The sequence below is a fragment of the Palaemon carinicauda genome, chromosome 4 (assembly GCF_036898095.1).
Source record: "Palaemon carinicauda isolate YSFRI2023 chromosome 4, ASM3689809v2, whole genome shotgun sequence".
Classification (NCBI taxonomy): Eukaryota; Metazoa; Arthropoda; class Malacostraca; order Decapoda; family Palaemonidae; genus Palaemon; species Palaemon carinicauda.
Window position 1 is genome coordinate 162,034,485 of NC_090728.1, and position 25,000 is coordinate 162,059,484.

Genomic DNA, 25,000 nt, shown 5'->3' on the forward strand with positions numbered 1-25,000 from the left:
ATATATATATATATATATATATATATATATATATATACATACACCACACACACACACATATATATATATATATATGAGTATGTGTGTGTGCTTGTTAGTATATCTATGTGTAAGTGTTTGTGCATGAGTTTCCATAGGGTTGAACTTAAATTGAGAAACTTAGAAAGAAAAATAATTTTTGCTTAAACAGCCGATCTCTATCCACGTAATCTCCAATCAGTAATTGAACATCAAATGAAAATTCCTTCACAAAGTCATCCGTTTTAACATAGGTTATGTTTAAATATAAATTCTGCTAACAAGACGAAGACTAACAATCCCCCTACCATTATGAAATCAAACTAACAGCTATTTCTAAATTTATTACAGATTTTAGACAGCCACTCGTACAGTCCCACTTCGAAATGGAAGTCTTCAACGTGACCCAATTAGAGGGAGCCATTGGCCAAATCCAGGAGGGAAACTTCACTATACCGGAAAGAGCGGAATGGGAAATAATAGTGGATAAGATAAACACTGTTGTTATGGTGATGAATTCCATTACCCTCATGCTGGGTATGGGGGCAGCCATCTATTTAAAGGAGGTAAGGCTTAGGTTTAAAGAATTATTTCAATTAAAAGTTTTTTTTGAGCCAGTATGGATGATGTTTAGGATATTAAAAAAAAATTTTGATGGAAGATAACAAACACAAATGATCTGATGCATAAAAACTTATCTGTTATCACTCCTATAAGCAACAAAAATAACAACAAAAACAATAATGGCAATAAGAATAACAACAGTAATAAATGAGTGACAATAATAAAAACAAAAAATGTAAACGAGTCCCTTAAAAAGATGATCAAAACCAAAATAACATCCATTGCAAAACCTCTGTGGAGTCTTTTAACACGACTGATATTTTTCTTCCAAGACTGACATAAAGAGCACTGACAGGTTTAAATGCCATGTAATATTTCAAGATAACCAACATTTAACTTCACGAGACATCGAAGGGAAGATAAAATGCTTCTGATCAGAGGGGTAAATTTCGTTACCAATCAATTCATTGTCTTTTTTTAAATTTTCCTACTAAGAACTTCGCAGAGTATATTTCACAAACATTAGGTTACCAATTTCAAAATTTTTAATATGATACAAGGTTTGTGTATACCATCACATTCTATTTTAAAAATAAAGACCCATCTATATCAGGTTTAGTATTGACCCCTGTCGGACTTCAGGGCATCTCCAGTATATAATAAAGAACAAGTATATGGATATATATATATATATATATATATATATATATATATATATATATATATATATATATATATATTTCTTTAAGGTCAGACTTATAACTATTCGATCTCTCCCCGTCCCTAGGGGGGGGTAGTCAGAACTTAGTGAGAGGGGTACCCCTAGAGGAAAGAGTGGAGAAGGTTTGAATATCTATCTAAATACTTAGCCGTTATTTTTGACTGATCGCGTACAGTAGTAAATATATAAATCATAATCGTTCAAAGTATACGAATCCCATTGCTGGTTATGTTGCCGCAATAAAAAGTCTTGCTACCAACTAATAATATTGATGCCGCAATAAAAAGTCTTGCTACCAACTAATAATATTGATGCCGAAATAAAGTCTTGCTACCAACTAATAATATTGATGCCGCAATAAAAAGTCTTGCTACCAACTAATAATATTAATGCCGCAATAAAAAGTCTTGCTACCAACTAATAATATTGATGCCGCAATAAAAAGTCTTGCTACCAACTAATAATATTAAAAACCTTTGCAGATATTAGGTCACGTAAAACGCCCCATAGGAGCAGCCATCGGTATGTTGGGCCAGTTTATAGTTCTACCAGCAACTGGGTTTGGTTTGTCCAAGCTCTTTAATCTGAGACCTTACGAGGCTCTGGGAGTCATGATGATCTCCAGCAGTCCTGGAGGTTCCTTCTCGAATTTCTTCACTTACTGGTGTGATGGCGATCTGGCTTTGAGGTGAGTTCGTGATTTTTTATCTTATCTATGTTTAGGCCTTTTGGAGTTATCTGCAAGGCTTACAAACGTACACACACTAGTGCATACAATATACATATATATATATATATATATATATATATATATATATATATATATATATATATATATATATATTTAAGGATATGATATTATATGAATAAAAAATTTGAATAAAATAGCACGAGGTATAACAAAATGTCCATAGGTGTTCATGTAATATTCAAAACCGATTTAGTAAACTGTGATACTGTCCCGATTTTACTATCTACTTTTATTCTATATTTACATAATCCCTTTTACTCAGTTTTACGGTTGTTGTACTACCCGTATAGATATCTTCATGAGTGACCTCTAACCCATTTGTTTATTGTTTCTGTTCATTTAATCGTCCATTGCTTAGGCCTAACATGGGTGGGTAGTGGGGCTTAGGTACTGATCATATGAATATATGGTCAGTCTCTAGGGCAATGTCCTCCTAGCTAGGGCGTTGTCTCTGTCCCTTACCTCTGCCCTTCACGAATGGCCTTTAAAGAGACTAATTAATTCCAAGATTCTTGGGCAGGATGTATTGTTCCATCTTACAAAATTTAAAGAGACTATGTCAAGTTCACCCTTGCCAAGATTCTTGGGCAGGATGTATTGTTCCATCTTACAAAATTTAGAGACTATGTCAAGTTCACCCTTGCCAAGATTCTTGGGCAGGATGTATTGTTCCATCTTACAAAATTCAAAGACTATGTCAAGTTCACCCTTGCCAAGATTCTTGGGCAGGATGTATTTTCTATCTTACAAAATTTAGAGACTATGTCAAGTTCACCCTTGCCAAGATTCTTGGGCAGGATGTGTTGTATTATGCTAGGTCTTCTGTGAGCTATTTAGTTGTTAAAAGGACATCGGTCTTAAGGTTGAATTTCTTTGCATTCTTTATTTATAACAAACGATATCGACATCAATGACCTTCAATATCAGGATGCCAGAAAACTCAAATTCAATCAACCAATCCATCCTATTCAATCCCACAGCGTAATGATGACCACGTGCTCCTCTATCATGGCCTTCGGAGGAATGCCCTTCAACATTTGGCTGTACTCGGGCCAATGGCTCACCGAGGGCGATGAGACCATCGTGGTCCCTTTCCTCAGTATCACCACGTCCTTGACTTTCGTGATGGGTCCTGTCATTGTCGGGATGATCATCAGACACTTTCACGAAAAGACAGCCACCATAATTACTAAGTTAAGTTTACTTTCAAGTTTCCATTCATGTGTATGCATTTAATTTATTTATCTTCCTCTTGTTTTTTTTCTCAAGTTTTTTATAGTTTATATAAAAAAGATATATTATAATGTTGTTACTACTCTTGAAATATTTTATTGTAATTGTTCAATACTTGTCTTTTAGTTCATTTATTTCCTTTTTTTTTCTTTCCTCACTGGGCTATTTGTTCCTGGTGTAGCCCTTTTCCAACTGGGGTTATAGCTCAGCTTGTAATAATAATAATAGTTTTACAACTAACGCTTTCAAAAGATCTAATTAAAAGATAAAAAACATCTGAAACACATTAAAGGTCACGAAAATAATATAAATGGATAAAAGATAAGCAACAAGAGAATAGTGATAAAGCAGAAAGAATTTCACAGGAAACGCTTGTATGCCAAGGTCAGATAAGAACAAAAGGGTACACATACAAAATTCTAGGTAGAGGAGTATAAAATTTACTATGATCATAAAAATACAGTAGCACCGACAGTGATGATATGCTGATAAGAGTGAAAACGTGACATCATCATGTGTAGAACATTTATACACATATTTAAAAAAATGTCTACTACTTCGTTGTAAAAGATTCCTAATTTACTATTTCATAAAAATGCTTTTGTTGTGACTAATTCTTATTCAAGACGGTAAAATCTTTCTTATGGGATTATCAGCCTCGTGAAAATGGCCAAATTATTCAATTCTGCAGATCGCCTTTTGGTACTATTATCATTTCATTTAAGCTTGGTGAGAATCCAGGTCCAGTTATCAATGGGTTACTGATCCATCGTCACTTTTCAAAGAAAGTACATAATGATTGCAGTGAAAGCGATAATTTTATCAACAACAACAACAGATGCAGCCATTTCAAGTAAATTGCAGGGCAAAGGCCTCAGACATGTTCTTGTTCATGCCTGAGGTTTGGCCCGTTATCATCACCACGCTGGCCAGTGCGGATTGGTGATGGTGGGAGATTTTCGTCTGATCGCTCACAGCAAACCATCCTTTATCATCATTATTATTATTATTATTATTATTATTATTACTTGCTAAGCTACAACTCTAGTTGGAAAAGCAAGATGCTATAAGGCCAGGGGCCCCAACAGGGAAAATAGCCCAGTGAGGAAAGGAAACAAGGAAAAGGTATCTCCACTCAGAAAGGGAATTCTATGAACAACCAAAATTGAAGTAAGGGAGCAAATGGCACCTTAAGAATCAACGCTAGTAGAAATGATAAGGAAGCTCATAAAAATGAAAGCGATAAGAGTATACATTCCGAAGTTCTTTGCCTTAATATTTCACTTGATAATAAATTATCCTCCACTAATCAAATCATCAGAATGATTGCGTCTAATGCTTCGACTTGGATGCATAAGAGCGTTAACTTTTCTTTTAAAAAATGGCGTGTGAAACATCAATAATCAATAAAATAATAAAAAAATGATAGTTTTCGAGGTATTATGCTGGTGAGGAGTGGTATGGACGTGTGCAAAAGATCGAGATATCTTTGTAAAATTCATCAATAATGTCATTTAATATCGTATTTTTTCAATCATCTAAAGTTATAACACTCTTGTTTTAGACTATACAGACATTACTTCAAGGCAATAAAAATCCTCACAGCGACTGGAGTATGAGGAATAATTTTTCATAGAAATTAAAGCTTATAAACCTCAGACATTCATACATTTTCAGTATTGGCATGAAAAATACCTTTATCAACCATTAGCACCTCGTTATTAAAATAACCTTGAAAAATAAACTTTTTGGAATAAAGGCTTTTCTTTACATTTTGTTATGGAACAAGCCAGTGCTCCACCAAAGAAAAGATTAGTAACATTGGACAAACATATGAAAAGAAAATTAAAACATAATGCAAACATATGAAAAGAAAATTAAAACATAATGCATTATATTCCTAAAATGAGATGGTTTCAAATCCAAAAACACAATAAAAAGTTTACCAAAAATACTCAAAACCAAGACTATAGAGGTACAAACCATGTTTTAAAAGTATTGATTTATGAGCTGTAAGAAATATGGAACAGAGACCTGTAAACCTATGCAAAGCATGACTGCATAAAGGGATGGTAAGCTGAAGACAAAGTTTGATTATGTAATTTTATAAAACTAACTTCTCCTATGAGAATTTCAACCCAACTCCATCACTGTTGGTAAGTCCGATTTGAAACTAACTGTAGGTTGGCCAGGGCACCAGCCGCCCGTTGAGATATTACTGCTAGAGTGTTATGGGGTCCTTTGACTGGTCAGACAATACTACAGTGGATCCTTCTCTCTGGTTACGGTTCTTTCCCTTTGCCTACACATACACCGAATAGTCTGGCCTATTCTTTACAGACTCTCCTCTGTCCTCATACACTTGACATCACTGAGATTACCACACAATTCTTCTTCACCCAAGGGGTTAACTACTGCACTGTAATTGTTCAGTGGCTACTTTCCTCTTGTTGAGGGTAGAAGAGACTCTAGCTATGGTAAGCAGCTCTTATAGGAGAAGGACACTCCAAAATCAAACCATTGTTATCTAGTCTTGGGTAGTGCCATAGCCTCTGTACCATGGTCTTCCACTGTCTTGGGTTAGAGTTCTCTTGCTTGAGGGTACACTCGGGCACACTATTCTATCTAATTTTTCTTCCTCTTGTTTTGTTAGTTTTTATAGTTTACATAGGAAATATTTATATCAATGTTGTTACTGTTTTCAAGATATTTTATTTTTCCTTGTTTCCTTTCTTCACTGGGCTATTTTCCCTGTTGGGGCCCCTGGGCTTATAGCATCCTGCTTTTCCAACTAGGTTGTAGCTTAGCAATTAATAATAATAATAATAATAATAATAATAATAATAATAATAATAATAATAACAGTCCATTGAAATCTTCCGTTTCACAATAGTAAATTTACTAATCTATTTCAGAGGGAATATAACTGTGATTCTGAATCGATCATAACAATATCCTTTCTCGCTACGTTACCTCAACTCATTTTAATTTTAAAACCTCATCTTTTTAACAGGTAGCAAGCATAGTCGGATGGCTAGGCTGCTTGGTGGGAAGTGTGTGTTGGTTACTCATGTACTGGGATCTCTTCGTGAAAGCCTCCCCTCTACTCTATGCAACGGCTATTTTACTACCAGTTACCGGTTTTATCTTGGCGTATGTCTTAGCAAAACTGTTCTGTCAGGTAAATTACATTTTATTTCTTTTTATAATCATCTAATGCTCGTTTGTTTTTAGGTTAATGGTGGTAGGTAATTATCAGGTTTTGTTCTGCTTACTTACTTATCTGTTTTATGGTTTATCTTGATTTTGAAATAGCCAACATTTTGTGAAATACCTTAGCCTGAATGTCTTCATTTTTTCTAAAGTTTCCTTTGGTGTTAGATAAAATCCAAATTTAATGCAATTCTCTTCCGTGGTGGTTTTTCTCTCATCTTTTGTTATTTAAGTGATATATAACTACTGGAGTAACAATTCAACAAACCGGTTTCATATTGTGTCCATTATGTTATTCTTGATCTTCCTTGAAGTAACTATTAGACAGTCAGGCTACTTCCAGGCTTACATGCTTCCAAACTGGTTAAGCCTAGTGGACATGCAATCCGTCCACATTGCTGCATTTAAACTTCTTACAAAGTGTTCAAATTACATAGCAAACGTTGCTAGCAATCTCTGCACGCTTGAGAGATATGGCTGCAAGATGGTTAGCCATGTGTGTAAGCTTTAGAATGTAGAGACGCTTATCTTTCTTCTAAACCCTATATCTTTGCTTTCATTTGTTCCTTCGAATGGTACAAGGCAGAAATCATGCAACCATGGTTGTGGTGGCCGATGTGGTAATGTCTCTGACTGGTGAACACCAGACTGGGGTTCGAGTCCCGCTCAAACTCGTTAGTTTCTTTGGTCGCTGCAGCCTCACCATCCTTGTGAGCTACGGATGGGGGTTTTGGGGGAGCCTATATGTCCATCTGCTGAGTCATCAGCAGCCATTACCTGGCCCTCCTTGGTCCTAGCTTGGGCGCTGATCATATGTACATGATCAATCTCTTGGGCATTGTCCTGCTCGATAGGGCAATGTCATTGTTCCTTGCCCACGCCATTCATGAGCGGCTTTTAAACCTTTAAACTAGGAGCTCGAGTCTCCACGTCACTCTATTTATAAACCATAAAGAGGATATCTCTTAGGTTAGGATTGTTTGTTTTACTATTTTTCTCTGTTCTTTGGGAGACTGATACTTAGTGGATTTTCAAAAGGCTCAGTAAAATCGTACTTAATTAATGACTGGCATCATTTTGAAACTATATTGATTAGATTTTGGGAGAAATAGGAGTGTAAATTTCTAGTAGATTGGACCTTTTGGACAATTTGTTTGGTAATGAAGTGTTCAAGAAAATGTTTATAGGATTTTAATTATATCTTTACTATAAAATATTTTGTTTTCAAAATATTTAAATGCTTGCCTACCATCTCAACATTTACGGATCAGTATATTCAACTTTGTTCTCAGTACAGCAAAAACTTCCAATGCATGTATACATGAGCGTACTGGAAATTAATCCTTAATACTTCATTCAAACAATGACAGAAATTTTCTTATTTCGGCAGAATCATCAAGTTTGCAGAACCATAGGCATCGAAACAGGCTCCCAAAACATGCCAGTGGCTGCCAGCGTTATTTTGTTGTCCTTCCATGAACCTCACGTAAGTTTTAGATGCAATTGGCAATCAATTTCCACAAGTTTAAGGAACAGGGAAGTAAGTTGCCAATTGCCTAACCAGATCTTAGTGTCTTAAAAGAATATAAATATTTCAAAGAATAATTCACCATATTTTCTTTTTTTACTTATTGGCTTTCTTCAACTTAGAATCATTATTAATCACTTGAACTTATTGAAAATTGAATTACAGAAGTGCAGTTATCAATAATGCAATACTTTTGCAAGATTTCAAATAATAGAAGGCTCATATCTAACAAAATAAAACACTAGACAAGTACAATGCAAAGGAAAAATTGAAGAAAAATATTGGAAACCCAAAAAATAAAAGATAAACAATCTAATGAAAATGGTTTCACGATACACTGTCCTAACCATGCCAAGGCCAGCGGGTTAAGATTTAAAACAATTGCACATCACAGGATTTGGAGAAAATTACAAGGTCACTCCCAGACGGATGGCATTTAAATACTAAATCTAAGAACATCCAACTACGACAAATAGCGCTACAGATACTCCAAGAAACTAGGTAACCTCCTAACTCCTGCAGAAAATTTCACTAGCGAGGAATAAAACATAAATAAAATTTGAGGGGCACTCAGTAGAGCGCAGACCTCCGTCGCAGCAGCTAATTTCTCGACCTTATGCTCGACATTGATCTTAACCTTTGACCTAAACATGTATTAATTGGCGTGGACATTCATACACTCAAATATGAACCAAGTTTGAAGTCTGTGACAACGATGTCCAAACTAATGGCTGATTACGTGACGTGAATTGGACATTTTGCTTGACCGTGACCTTAACCTTTGACCTTGACCTTCCAAAATTTATTCAATTTCAGCTTTTTACATAACATTTAATCCCTGCAAGTTTCATTACTTTACGATTAAAATTGTGGCCAGGAAGCTGTTCACAAACAGGGAATAAAACATAACCTTCCAACTTCGTTGGCGGAAGTAATAAAGATAGCAACTTGAGATTCAGGGAGATTTTTCCAGTGAATAAAATTACCCTTAGTGTTGTTTTAGAAGTTTGCTATGGCGTTATCATTAAGCAAATTTCCCCAATACTTCAAATAGAATACACGAAGTTCTTTGCCATTTCTTATTTTATTTTTCTAAATGAAACAGAAATATTAAAAGTACGCAAAGGCTAATGAATTTATACCTTACACCGTTACCACTAAACGTTTACTCTAAACTTTAAATTGCATTAATTCGGGAGAACGTAAATACCACTAAATTTTGTATTATGTCCATCTAAAAGTCACACGAGAAAGTCTCTAACTCTGGGTATTTGAATCTCAATGTTTGATGATACTTCAACAGGGGGTTTCGCTCTAGTTGTTGGTATACAAGTGCAATCTTTCCTTATTCCCCGTGTCATTTTGTTTTAGACTTATCGAATATTTTCAATATTACACTTTAACCAGGTCGACGATTCATTTTAGCTATAACATAATCAGGGTATTAAAAGTTTGGATGGTGGGCAGTTCTGCAATCATTAGTCAAAAGCAGAAGTTCCATTTCGAATTTACTTTCCAGCTCATTATACTATTATAGTACTGCATTGACATTTTACTATGGTCCTACTTATGGATTGCCTTCTAAGAAACCTGAATTATCTGTTCTTTGGATTAATGTGAAGACCCTTGTTAAGCCTCTACTATTTTTAGGTTATAATTTATATAAAATGAAACTAGTTTAATTAGCCGAAGTTGATTTTCTCAGGTCACTCCCACAACGTGCAAGTGTGCTTTTGAATAAAAAAAATATCAGTCTTACAAACTAAATACAATGATGAGATTGCAATTTGGTCACTGCAGTACAAGACGCTTGCACTGTAATGAAAATAAAAAGTAAGCAACGTATACTGGGAGGGTGGAGTGAACAAACCAAATCTTCAACAATTAACAAAGGTTCGAAGGCACTGAATATCAGTTAAAAATCTAATCTCATCTAACATAAATGATCCACTGTAAGATTCGATTCACAAATCTCACCTATCAAAATGAATAGACTTGCAAGGAGTATTGTTAAAGATACTGTACTTGAAAGAGCACACAATGCATCCATCATGTTTACATTTTCCTAGGAACTATTGGGAAATTACCCTTCAAAGTATGAACCACAGGAAAATATAAGGAAATATCTTGTTATTATCTACTATTTATGCTTAAAGTTTTTGGTCAACTCATTCATACAGTAAAGGGACACTCAGTAAAGAGCATGCCTTCGCCACGCCAAACAGTCTTATTTTGCTCTTAACTCCACTACGTACTTATACTTCAATGCATTTTCTTCAAAATCAAATAGATTTGTCCTCGGGTCATACACCAAATGATCACCAAGTTTCGTTGAAATGGCTCAGTAATGTAGTTTTTGCGTAATATTTTTCCCAAACAAAAAATAAACTAACAAAATATTTGCAATTTATTTAACATTGCTTTTATTCTCAAATTACTGCTACGTACTTGTACTTTAATGAATTTTATCCATGGGTCATATCAAACATAACTACCAAGTTTGGTCAAAATCGGTATAGTAGTTTTTGTGTAAAATTGCTCACGGAAAAACAACAAAGGTGAATACATACCTTTCACAAAATCTTCAATTTTGGCGAGGGCAATGACAAACAGAAGATCGACACAAATAGTAGCATATATGATGTCAAAAAAAGGGAAAATTCAAGAAACATGAGAGATCATACTTAAATAATAGGAACTACAAAAAACGCAATTTTTTCTCAGCACAAACAAACCTACCATTGTCCTTCCATTAACCAGTATTTTCTATTCTTGTAAAGATTTAGGTCAGCTCTGCGTTCTAGAATAACGAAGTTTAAACAAAAATAGAAAGCACCTAAAGAGAAACTCAGTTTAGCTGCAACTCGAGAGGCATAAAATTGTCAGGGAATTTCAATTCGAAATCCTGGACCGAAGAGAGACAAAGAAGCAAAATAAAACCGAATATAAAGGTCAAACGCATTTTTTACTTTCTGTGAGCAATAAACCTAACGACATGGAGACATGAATATGAGTCACACCTGTGTTCGTATGTTAACTATTTGATCCTATTCTTTGTTTTACAGATAAGAAGCAAGATCCTCATGTTCCCAACGCTGTACGGAGTGATGCTGTTGTCGGAGGTCTTCGTCGGTATAAGTACATTCCAGACGTACAAGAAGTACTGCGCCAGGAAAGACGAGCCTCTTTACCCTATGACCCATGTGGCTAAGATCGAACCCGGTACGCGAGCGGAGAAGGCCTCACTAACGGCCTGATTTCAAACGGAATCAGCAAAGAAGAGAGGGAAAAACAGAAGTCTGTGACTGGAATAGATTGCTTTGAAAGTTATTTCAGGCATTTTTTTCGTTTAAGGAACGGTGTGGGGTGAAAACCTGAGGCTCGCGTCTTGGTCACGCTGGTTATCTACAGTATTTTACTGTATCTGTCAGATATGAGAGCGTGAATCTGCCATATAGGGTGCACTTACTCGTGTTCCTTAGGTATAATTTTTTTTTTTTTTTTTTTTGTCAAATTGCCCAAATGCATTCACTATTAGAAAAGAAGTAATTTTAAGAGCATGTGTGGCCAAAGTAGGTTTTCCTTGATAGGACGAAGTAAAAACAATAGATAAACCAAGCAAGGAATCAATATATCCTTACAATATAAAGACTCTTATAACTGCAATACAAAATGTTTATTGTGTGTGTGAAATGCTGAATATGACTGAAACATCTGCAACTGTTCAATATAAATCTAGATATATATTTTTTCACTTTATTTTGTGTTTCTTGGAAGAGTGCATTCTTAAAAGAAAACAGGACTACATAATACTTTTGTATACCTATCAGCGCTAGTCAATATAATCAATGATCTACAGTCTGAGCAAATGAACCTTCAACAAGAAAAGGCAGTAACTTTTACAGGAAATCAACAAATAAAACAAGAACAATAGACCTCTTTGAAGTGGGATCAATTTCGTGCAATCTTCTGCATAGTTACAACACGAAAGGCCATGAAAATTTCCAAAGCGAAAGAGAGGGCCTGCGAGGCAGACACTTCCCTTGCCATGCAAGAATCATGATTCCCTGGACATGTGCATAAATAAACGCCAATGTAGCTGGAATTTCCACGACGTTCCCTGTCACCTTGCTAAGGATTGACGCTATTTGTGGTAACTTGCATTTTGTGACTTGAATACGTTTTCGTCTTGACATGAAATGTGATTAATTTGTATGTACAAAAAATGAGAGAAAAGAATTAACTTTATGTAAATAAAGGAGTGAATAAAGAGAAAGATTTTTTGTTTTATTTTTAAAATTTCAACACTGCATGAACGTGCGATTTGATTGGTATATTTTCATTAAATTATACCTAATATTTTAATAGAAAATATCAAGTGGATAGTTTAAATTATTTATATTTGGATAACCGGATTTTCGTTTTATATATATATATATATATATATATATATATATGTATGTTATATATATACATAATATATACATAAGTATGTATATTGTATATGCATATATATACATTGTATATATGTATATATTTATATATATAAATATATTATATATATATAAATATATATATGTATGTATATATATATATGTATACATATATATATATATATATATATATATATATATATATATATATATATATATATATATATATATATATATATATACTCTTTCGGAGTGGGGATACCTTAACATAGTGAAAGGGTTTGTGTGTCACATGATCAGCAAAGTTGTACTAATCTGGACCATCCATACTAGGTTGGCTTGCTGTAAGCGATCTGACAAGTCTCCCACTATCACCAATCAACAGTTGGCCAGCGTGGTGATGAAAATTGGCCAAACTTCAGACATAAATTGACATGTCTAAGGCCTTTGGTCTGCAGTGGACTAGAAACAGCTGCATTTGTTGTTAATGTATATATATATATATATATATATATATATATATATATATATATATATATATATATATTAAAATACACAATTTTCCGTGTATTTATGATAAATAAAATAACCCAAAATGTTAGAAAAATTTAATTTATTTAGCTTTCGATGGGACCATCTCCCTTACTCTTCAGAAAACAAAGAGGAAGGGAGATGGTCCCTTCGAAAGCTAAATAAATTTATTTTTTTCATACATTGTGGGTTATCTTATATATATATATATATATATATATATATATATATATATACCTATATATACACACACACACACACACACATATATATATATATATATATATATATATATATATATATATATATATATATATATATACTCGCTAACTGTTACCCTTATATATGGCATGACCTCATGTAAAAGAAAAACCAACATTCATTGTAACTTTCATCTTTAACTGCCGAATTAAAGACCCTTCCGTTCCAAGAACTCTTCTACATAAATTGATCAATATCAAAGTCTCCCTTTTCCTTTAAAAACTTCCCGAGTTTATACAAGCTCTCCGTCGACCTACAACAATCTATTTTATCTCTGTAATCAGCAACAGCAAATATAGCAGTTTCTAGTCAACTGCAGGACAAAGGCCTCAGACATGTCTATATTTATGTCTGGGGTTTAGACAGTTTTCATCATCATGCTGGCCAGAGCGAATTGGTGATGGTGAGAGACTTTAATCTGATCACTCACAGCAAACCAACCTAGTATGAGATCTCTGTTATCAGATCACGATAAATCACCCTGCTCTATCATTTCTCCTGAGACTTTTTACCATATCTACTTGGAATCTATATTTCATATCCTTTTAAAACTTCCCAATATACATATGAGGCATATGTAATTTCCTTCATGAGCACCATGTCTTATGGCGCCAACATTGTATCCACTGCATAGCAGCCTGATTACATTTTTAGAGGTCCAAATTTGTACAGATTGATCCCTGTTCACACTCATATATATATATATATATATATATATATATATATATATATATATATATATATATATATGTATATATATACAGTATATATATATATATATATATATATATATATATAAATATATATATAAATATATATATACATATATTTATATATATATATATATATATATATATATATATTTATATATATATATATATATATATATATATATGTATATATATATATATATATATATATATATATACATATTTATATATATACATATATATATATATATATATATATATATTTATATATATATATATATATATATATATATGTATATATATATATATAGATAGATAGATAGATAGATAGATAGATAAATATTCAATTATATTTTGCCTTTCCTCCTATGACTCACTACATAGAACTAATTCATCTGTAAACCTTAAGTTGTTATTGTATTCTCCATTAATGATAACTCCAATATTTTCCGAATTAGACTAAATCTATTGCTCTAATGAAAATCCGACAGTCATTAGTCGGTTAATTACATTTTGAATGTCATTGCGTCTTTCCAGACAGTGTTAGGTGTCGTTCTATGCTTTAAATGGGAATGAAACGCGTTGCATGTGGTCTGTTGTCTGGATGAGATGTCCACATAGGCACTCAGCAGAGGAGGCTTCACTCCACTTATGAAGACTGCCTCCAGTCCTTTGAACTCTAGCCCTTGCTCGATTAAGAGTAATTCCACTGCTCCACCACTTCCATGACTCTGCTTAAGTACGAACATTTGCTACGTTTACTGCAAAATACCTAGTCGAATCAAACACCCCTACTCTTAGACTATCAATCTTACCGATTTCCTATCACCCTTGTTACCTTGTTTATGCTGAATATCTAACTTCTCTTTTCTACACTGTAAAAAAACGTGATTTTAATCGGAAAATTTCCGTAAAACTATACGGTTCCCAGCGGTATTTTCAGAAATACGGGCGACCGTAATTTTCCCCTCCTCTGTTATGATCTTTTACGGGTTAGTGACCGAAATATCACTCCATATCGTCAATATATCCGTTTTCAAAACGGTAAATGCCTAACAACATTTACTGCAGGATTTTTACCTTTTTGTTTTACGGCAAATTATCAACCGTGTACCTAATCTCAGACTATTATAGACCCTTGCAAGATCACTATATAGTATTCAACTATTAATATAACATCAGCAATCATTAACAAATTCACACTTTGTTCACGACCGTTTTCGTATCCCAAATCTCTCACTCTTTCATTAACTTGCGTCTAAACTCCATTAAAATAAAGTTTACTTTATTCCCCATTAGCAACAAATCAGGAGAGATACATTTACATACCCTTGTAAAAGCTTCACTAACATAAAAAATAATACTTCTAATTGTTCTCAACCATTATCTTCTGCGTAATAAATTTTCGCAATAAAGCGTTTATTATAAGTGTGAATAAACTGGAGCAAACGATGTTTATATGGATGTTGGAAGAATGTAAATAAATGTTACCGATTTGAGTAGGACATAAAAATGTAAATATTGATTCTGAATGAAGAATAAAAGGCCCAAGAGGCTGATGTATATTATTGTATAAAATATGTGGAAATAGGAAGAAATGAATGGGTCTCAATCGTAAAAGTGGAGGCGAAAGGTAAAAATAAAATATGTTGAAAACGAAGGATATCAATTAGTGAAAAGAGCGTATAAGTAGGAAGCTTTGAAAGTAGGGAATATAGTGAAACATAAAAGGTTTTAAATATAAGGAATATAAGAAATACTGGAGAGGAAGGGTCTAAATATTGAGGGAGCAAGAGAATGACTTATTCATCTTTTATTTAAAAAAAAAATGTTAAATCTATGCACACACACAAACACACACACAGACACACACACGTATATATATATATATATATATATATATATATATATATATATATATATATATATATATATATATATATACCTCCTAGTATCACCCTGGTTCGATTCCCTGTCCGACCAGAAGCTATTATCGTAAAGTTAATTCCCCCTTGGGTCTCTCATCCCGAAGTAGAAATAATCCCATATTAGGAGGTATATATGGGTTATATGAATATATATGAAGAACCGCGCATAAATGTGTAAAATTATCACACACACACACACACACACACACACATATATATATATATATATATATATATATATATATATATACACATACATGCATACTATATATATATATATATATAAAGGTATACACTTATTAATATATACATATACCCAAACACACACACACACACACTATATATATATATATATATATATATATATATATATATATATATATATATATATATATATATACTGTATATATACACCAGCAAATATCGTGAAAATTAACACTCTAGGAGCATAAAACATGAATTGAGCCACACTATGGACAATGAAAAAACCACCAGGTTGGAGATCGTGTTTTCGTCTTAACGACATAGTCAAAACTCTCAATATAAAAACACAGAAACAAACTCTCACAAAAATCGAATCCTCATGAGCCAGCTTTTTTATGACCTCAGAATTCTAGGATATAAAAAGGCATCATACAGGGTCAATGGAAGAAAACAACCCAAAACTAACATTCTTATTTTGACATTTTGTGCAGGAAAATAACCCTTTTTCCAACAAGAAATCTCTCACTGGACAAGCAGTGTATTAATCACTGGAACACAAAATTATATAATTACACACACACACATAAACAAGAATACACATACTCACATATATATATACAGCATATGTATGTATATATATATATATATATATATATATATATATGTATATATATTTACAGCATATATATATATATATGTATATATATTTACAGCATATATATATATATATATATATATATATATATATATATATATATATATATACAGTGTGTATATATATATATATATATATATATACTGTATACAGTATATATACAGTATATATATATATATATATATATATATATATATATATATATATATATATATATAAACTGGATAGAAAGACCATGAATGGACGCGAGTGAAAGATCATGTCTGAGGCCTTTGTCCTGTAGTGGACTACTAACGATTGATGAAGAAAATACCTATATACATTATACAATCCTCTCACGTCATAACCTTGGTTAAAGTTAGAAAGCAGATGATTATTTGAAGATAACATTGGACTGCATGTTTAAACTTTAAAAATACTATCTGATTCCTTTATATTTTCATTGCTTCCAGTTCAGAAGTCATTTCTTTCTCATACGAAATTTTTTTGAAATATTTATAGGTGAATTATCAAAGAACAAAATATTTGTTCCAATATAAAAGATTAATTATTGTTTGACTGGCTTTTAGTAAAAGATATATATATATATATATATATATATATATATATATATATATATATATATATATATATATACACATAAATATATATTAAAGCCATTTAAAAAATAAAATAGGTAATAATGCGTTCAGAGAAGTAACACAACAAGGCACAAATGAGCGCTCCGAACTTTATAAGAAAACAATGCTAATTTACTGTTAAGCAGATTTTGATACTTGATAAAGCATTAATAATGCGACAGAGAAGCGAACGTAATAAGTAATAATTAGAAAACTCCTTCAGTATCGATATCAACTACTCCATTTCCTTTCACCTGGGCACCAGCTTCGACAGAAAATTCAGCCGACAAAAAACCCGCATCTGTTATTAAATGTTCTTTGTAATAACATTCTTCAAAAGGCACAAAGGGCTTTTCACATAAACTAACTGATGAGAGAGAGAGAGAGAGAGAGAGAGAGAGAGAGAGAGAGAGAGAGAGAGAGAGAGAGAGAGAGAGAGAGAGAGATGAAATTGTCCATTGTTGACACTTGCTAAAAATATATGCGACTCATCTGTATTCTAACCAGTCCTCCTCATCAATTAAAACAATCAACCATCGGATTATAAAGCCTTGTGAAAAAAAAAACGACATATTGTCGCGATACAATAACTTTCCATAAAGTATATGGTCAACATCAGTCGCTCTTTGTGTTCAGAGCGGACTTCCGTGTTAAAAGAGTAGGGTCAAGTTGAAAATTACTGATCAACTTGACCTGTTGTTCTTTGAGTTTATTATTTAAAATTCGATTAATGAAGTGTCTTCAATTTTCTGGTTACAACTAATTGGATAAATGTTTCATAATGATATAAAGCAATGTTTAAATACTAAGGTAGTAGGTTGGCCAGGGCACCAGCCACCCGTTGAGATACTACAGCTAGAGAGTTACGTGGTCCTTTGACAGACAGTACTACAAGGAATCCTTCTCTCTACGGTTCACTTTCCCTTTGCCTACACATACACCGAATAGTCTGGCCTATTCTTTACAGATTCTCCTCTGTCATCATACACCTGACAACACTGAGATTACCAAACAATTCTTCTTCACCCAAGAGGGTACTACTGCACTGTAATTGTCCAGTGGTCACTTTCCTCTTGGTAAGGGTAGAAGAGACTCTTTAGCTATGGTAAGCAGCTCTTCTAGGAGAAGGACACTCCAAAATCAAACCATTGTTCTCTAGTTTTTGGCAGTGCCATAGCATCTGTACCATGGTCTTCCAATGTCTTGGGTTAGAGTTCTCTTGTTTGAGGGTACACTCGGACACGCTATTCTATCTCGTTTCTCTTCCTCTTGTTTTGTTAAAGTTTTCATAGTTTATGTAGGAAATATTTATCTAAATGTTACTGCTCTTAAAATATTTTATTTTTCCTTATTTCCTTTCTCCTGTTGGGGCCCCTGGGCTTATAACATCCTGCTTTTCCAACTAGGGTTGTAGCTTAGCAAATAATAATAATAATAATAATAATAATAATAATAATAATAATAATAATAATAATAATAATACTGTACTACTACAGGAGCACTAAGTAGAGCGTGTGGTTTCGCAACGCCAAGCAGTCTTATTTTGCTCTTAACTCCAATGCGTACTTGTACTTTGATGTATTTACTTCAAAATCTTAGGGATTTGTCCTTGGGTCATACCCCACATGTCAATTCAATTTCGTTGAAATTGGTTTAATGTAATTTGCCATTTACTTAACAGTGCGATTATTTTCAAAGTACTGCTGCGTACTTCTGGTTTTGATGTACTTTATTCAAAATGTTACAGATTCATCATTTGGTCATACCCAACATGACTACTAAGTTTGCTCAAAATCTGTACAGAAGTAATTGTGTAAAATTGCTCACAAACAAAGAAACGCTTTTGGCCAAGGCAATAAGTAAAGAGTCAGCCATCATGCAACATGAAATGTCCTATTCAGCAATGCATGGTTAACATATCTGATTGGCATAACAAGTCGAAATTAACTGTGAAGTAAGTCTTCAAACAGACGGCTAAAGCAATACATTCAAGATGAGTGACCCGAGGACTTGAAAAGGTCAGTGGCTCAAGTGACAGACTCTTGCTTTCAGTCGGCTAAAATAAAAGATAAAATCTGACACCTATCTCAATCTTCACTTCTTTATCTCTTCTAATATTTCAAACTTAGTTTTATGGAGAAGATAAAAAAGGTGGTCATCTTTGGCCTAAATCAACTTAGCCAAATATTTTAGAGATTGGATTCGAATTAAACCTCATTATTTAAAGAATTATAAACCTGAACTTCTTAAAAAGAGGAAGAAAGAAGCTCCATATTCTAAAAATATCAAATTGTATGAAAGACTTATCAAACTAGTTAACTTGAGTTTCCGACTTCCAAACAACAAATGATATACACCAAAGTAAAACCTTTTGAATAACCAGAGATAAGTGAACTTGAAGACAAATTTGAAATGATTCCAAAACGGAAATAGAAAACAAGAGTTAATGGTCTGATGAAAAATTAAACTGAAATTGTGTGTAAAAGACTTCCTTCATAAGAGACTATTTCTCGAGGGATTGCTCATAAGAAATTTACAGTAGGGACAATATCATCACACACGGCCCCTCCGGGTTATACTTATAAGACAAGCTGTCTTTCACTTCTAAACTTAAGATGTTTGAAATTTCCACACTTTAATATTGTTAGAGAGGTGCAGAGAGAGAGAGAGAGAGAGAGAGAGAGAGAGAGAGAGAGAGAGAGAGAGAGAGAGAGAGATTTAAAAGCACAAGGTAAATCTTTAATGGAAGCACTAAACAAAACAAAATGGGTAATTTCCTTTCAGAGACACTACACGCGTTGGAAAAGTATCAAAAACTGCGAAGTGTCGCTAAGCAAAGGAAAATAATAATTCATACTTGTACAAGAGTGGGTCAGGCAAGATGGTATGAAGAAATCATGGGTGGAAAAAAAAGACAATATGTGGAAAAAAAACATATTTGAGGACCACTCGTTAAGAATAGTGGCACATTTAGCAAGTGAAATATAAGAAAAAAATGGTAGAGAAGTGAAGCCTATTTTTTTCTAGATAAGATTACGAAACTTCTTTTTTTTCTGTTTCAAGTTTGCATACCTGATAGAATCTTACTATATTCTCCAAGCAAATTTTCCTTTCAAACGTATTAATAAGAAAATATAAGTACATTTTCTTAATTTTTCATATTAGGATAATTATTAGTGGAAATAAACTTTAAACCCAAGAAACCCTGAGAGTATGTTGTATCATATTCATCACAGATTTAACAGATATTTCGCATTCTGGACACGTACGAGTCACAAGGTTACCAACAATAGGGAAAGAAATTTGATGAATTTAAAACTTGAGCTAACAAAATAGGACGTTGAAATTTCCTGACAAATTGAATTAGGAGTGAACATAACTCTAAAGACATAGTTTGATTATTTCATTTTTGTTTATTGCCTAAAAAAAAAAAAAAAAAAAAAAATCTGGTACAAATCTAGTACATGGAGGTTTTAAAGGTTTTTTTAGACGCCGCTCATGATTGGCAGAGGAAAAGGTGAGTGACAATGCCCTACCTAGCCGGACAATGCCCTAGAGACCGACCATATATACATATGACCAGCGTCTAAGCACCCTCTCCTCTCCACCCACACTAGGACCAGGAAGGGCCAGGCAATGACTGCTGATGACTCAGTAGGTAGACATATAGGCTCCCCCAAAACCCACATCCTTAGCTTATAATGAAGGCAAGGTTGCAGACACTAAAAAAAAAAACTATCGAGCTAGAGCGGGTCTCGAAACACAGTCCAGCAGATAGCTTGGCAAAGACGTTTCCAATAGGCTACCACAACCTATGTGAGTGTATGGAGGGATTGTTGAACCGATTCTCCTTTATAGAAGTATTATGGACCTTGATTGCAAACTACAGAAGAAAGTTTCAAGCTGTTGTGATGAAGTGATGAAAGGGTTCGCATAGATGAAAATATGACTCAAAAGTAATTTGTTGTAGTGCCCTCAAGAGGAAAAAATGGATGGATCTAGGCTTGTAAAAAGTGTAATTCAGAAGAGCTGAGAGGTGAGAGGGGATGGCGACCTTGGAACTGTGTCAAATACATAATGAAAAGAAAAAGTCACGATATCTACGAGACTCTCTTCATTCGAGCGGATTAATGCCGCGTGGTTTTGTCCGTACTGATTAGAAATCAATGAAAACCAATTGGACCCTTCACAAGCTGCCCACTCGGAAGAATTTCTGAGCGGACGTGATTTACTAGCCGCGCGGTTCCAGTGTACTGGCTTGGAAACTACAATTCCGCATGGGGAAAATCCCCTCATGTAAAAACATTCCTCCTAACGCGAGGAAATATTTTCGTACGGAAAAAAATCCGCTCGTGTGAAGCAAGTCTGATAGGAGTGAACTGTGCACTGTCACTGGGGATCCAACGTACCGCTGATGAGATCTCTGTGCAGATGTATATGGCGATTAATGTGATGTGGAGGTTTCACCGCCCAGGCCACGTATCTATGATTTAGCGTTTATTTGATGAACGTGGCAGACTTGAATGCTTCGGCTCTGAAGCCACCCTCTTTCATAGGTAACAAAACACACACACACACAAACACACACACACACACATATATATATATACATATATATATATACATATATATATATATATATATATATATATATATATATATATATATATATATATATATATATATCCACCCTTTCTGAGTAGGGATACCTTAACGTTGTGAAAGGGTCTGTGTATCGTCATGATCAGCAAAGCTTTATTAGTTAGGGACAACATACTAGGTTGGTCTGCTGTGACTGATCAGACAAGTCTCCTACCATCACCAATCCGAAACCAGACATGAATAGACATATGTCTGAGGTCTGTCCTCCAGTGGACTAGAAACGACTGCATCTGTTGCTATTGTTGTGATACACACAATATATATATACATACATACATACATATATATATATATATATATATATATATATATATATATATATATAAAGTGTGTATGTATGTGTTCGTTAGTTTTCGTATACAAACACGCACAAAAATACATGATCCTGTTTGCATGCATGCGTCCAAGCATATCACCAAACGTAAACAGGTAACAATACCGTAAGTAGAAAAATGTGTAAAGCGATAAACGTACTTCAAAGACTTTCTTTTTGACACAGTGGCAATCACAACCAAAAACCTTTGATGAACAATTCCTTTGATAAGAGGATCCACGTGAGACCGGAGCATTGCAGAGATGCCACAACGTCGCCATTCCTTTAAAGTGGAAAATGCAAGGAATAAAAAGTTACTTGGTCTGTTATTTAGGAAACTTGCTTTAATAGGGCACATGTCTCTTCTGCTGTAAACTATGACATCAGTAGTTTGGAAGAGACAGATATTAAAGATAAACTCCTTTCTTTATTTACAGAAATTTACTCCCCTGTGTAAACAAAATGGCAATGGCGAGATAATTTGTCTAATCAGGGTTATCGATATCGAAAGATAAGGCCCAGCAGTATGGAGCAGGGAGAGCGAACCCAGATCAGACGAAAAGAGAACGTATGACCACCTCCGTTAAAGGTGATATCTGCGAGGTCGTTGATGCAATCGCCAGGCCCTGAGAAAGCACACCACACAGTCTCTTTCCAGCCATGGAATAAGACGTCCCGTGTTTGCGATGTGCAGATGTCATTCTCTCCGAGTTTCTTCCGATGAGTTATAAGTTCGCCCTGCATGAAAGAAAACCAGTGGGAGCAGAGAAGCCAGCTATTGCAGCTTTACTTCGCTGTCGCAAACGAAAATCATTGCTTTGAGGAATAATTTATCAGCGAGAGGCATCAATGGAAGCATCGACGTCATTGTCCACGTTTTCGCTGAGAGAAGGTAAGTTCTTGTCTGGGTAAATGATCAAATAATACATAGTTGAAGCTGAGAATTGCATGATTACGTAATATGCAAACTTATGTGAAGATCTTGACTCTTGACATACTTATTAACATGACGTAATGCGTTTCTGGAAAAGCTAAAGAACCTCGTCGTCGGTGTAATGCACAGACTTCAGTCAAACAGAAACGGTGTTTTCAGACTATATGCTGAAAAGATGAATGAGGAAATTACGATTAACTAAATACATGTTTATTCAAAATAGTGAAGAAAAGCTACAAAATAACACCTGTTGATTATTAGGAATGACTTATCAGCGACGGAAGTCCTACTGTTACAAATTCAAATGAATTAGTTACAAAACCAGAATTCTATCTGTATGACCGGCTATGGAGACAAGTCCCAAGTTCACACTACGAAAAATCTGTCGAGATGATAGTAATGTATTTATGACGTTAACCAACTACCAGCGACTGAAATGTGACTCCTGGAAACCCATGATTTTTTTTTTTTTGGGGGGGGAGGGGGGAGAAGGGGGGGGGGGGCGATATTTTCAACAAATCTACAGTGGCAGACTACCTTATCGAAACTAATTTCAAAAGTGCTAATCCACAGATACGAAAACCTAACTGTACAAAAACGCTGGTACCAATCGATCTATTTGTAATTTTCGAAAAAGAAAAAAAAATTGTCTGGGAAAAATACAGTATTTCAGGCATCTAATCGCTAATTTGTAAGTGGAATTGCAATAAATCGTAGTTTACTTCCAATTCAGCAACTTTGTATGCATAAAAAATCCACCAAAATGAAAAAAAAAAAATCTCAAGAAATACTTTTTCTCTTCAAATTCGATCAAATTATGCCTATTGCATGACTAAAAGTCCGAACATACAAAATTTCCATATATTGCAATTTGCTTGTAATACAGCAATTTTGTCCGCATTTGTTTTTATAATTTCTTTTTCGTCTTAAAGGAAATACAAAAACGATACTAGAGAGACTTGAAATACTTGAATTTATATGCTTTTTATATTCATTTTTTTTCAGAAAAAGCATAATTTGCTCAGGAATCTGAAGCCATCAAATTGAACACTTGAATACATCGTCCTCTTGTTACGTTGCATATCAAACGTGATTCAATTATGTAGAGCATTAGGTCCTAAAATAAACAATAAAAAATAATTCCTCGCTATTGACTAGCAATTAGGTAGTAGGCTCACTGCCCAAAACTCGATATTGGCTTGGGTCGAGCCACGGACCTTGCTTACGTCTCTACAGTGCCTACCACTCAGCTGCAGCACCTAATATACAAATATGGTGCAGAGTTTTCATTAGTATCTCCAAACAGTAAAAGAATAAAATCGAATCAAAATTTAAAATTCCTATCAATGACCTGACATCAGTCCTTCACTAGGTCCCGCACTACAGCCTTTCGGTTTCTCATCAAATCTCTAAGGGTGAGGTTGCTAGCCCAACGCCTTTTTATTTTTTATTCCACCACGTAACGGTACGTATTTACAATTCGTTTGACCTATGGGAGGTAGGTATGGTGGGATCTACGAGCCAAACAAACTTGGATCAAGTGCTGTATCACCTCAGCCACGCGCCTATTTGACAGAGTATATATACAGTATATATATATATATATATATATATATATATATATATATATATATATATATGATAAATTTTGCACATTTTTACGTGTTTTTCATATTCAAATAAGCCATATATATTTTTGATATATTAATGTCTGGATTCTC

General features: G+C 34.0%; 3 protein-coding genes across 4 annotated transcripts in view; 2 read left to right on the top strand and 1 right to left on the bottom strand.

The window, feature by feature from the left end:
• Positions 1 to 12,296, top strand: part of LOC137640125 (ileal sodium/bile acid cotransporter-like) — a 30,755-nt gene extending 18,459 nt beyond the window's left edge. Inside the window, exons 2-7 of the mRNA XM_068372605.1 lie at positions 370 to 584; positions 1,786 to 1,991; positions 3,035 to 3,252; positions 6,305 to 6,468; positions 7,891 to 7,986; positions 11,094 to 12,296. Coding sequence (XP_068228706.1) covers positions 405 to 584; positions 1,786 to 1,991; positions 3,035 to 3,252; positions 6,305 to 6,468; positions 7,891 to 7,986; positions 11,094 to 11,285 — 1,056 coding nt within the window. The 5' untranslated portion in view covers positions 370 to 404 and the 3' untranslated portion in view covers positions 11,286 to 12,296. The remainder of the gene's footprint in view (positions 1 to 369; positions 585 to 1,785; positions 1,992 to 3,034; positions 3,253 to 6,304; positions 6,469 to 7,890; positions 7,987 to 11,093) is intronic.
• Positions 1 to 25,000, bottom strand: part of LOC137639736 (uncharacterized) — a 136,001-nt gene that overhangs the window by 66,807 nt on the left and 44,194 nt on the right.
• Positions 22,846 to 25,000, top strand: part of LOC137640126 (uncharacterized) — a 24,415-nt gene continuing 22,260 nt past the window's right edge. Inside the window, exon 1 of one of the 2 annotated variants that reach the window (XM_068372608.1) lies at positions 22,846 to 23,237. In XM_068372608.1, coding sequence (XP_068228709.1) covers positions 23,195 to 23,237 — 43 coding nt within the window. In that variant the 5' untranslated portion in view covers positions 22,846 to 23,194. The remainder of the gene's footprint in view (positions 23,238 to 25,000) is intronic. The other variant, XM_068372607.1, reaches the window with a different exon arrangement.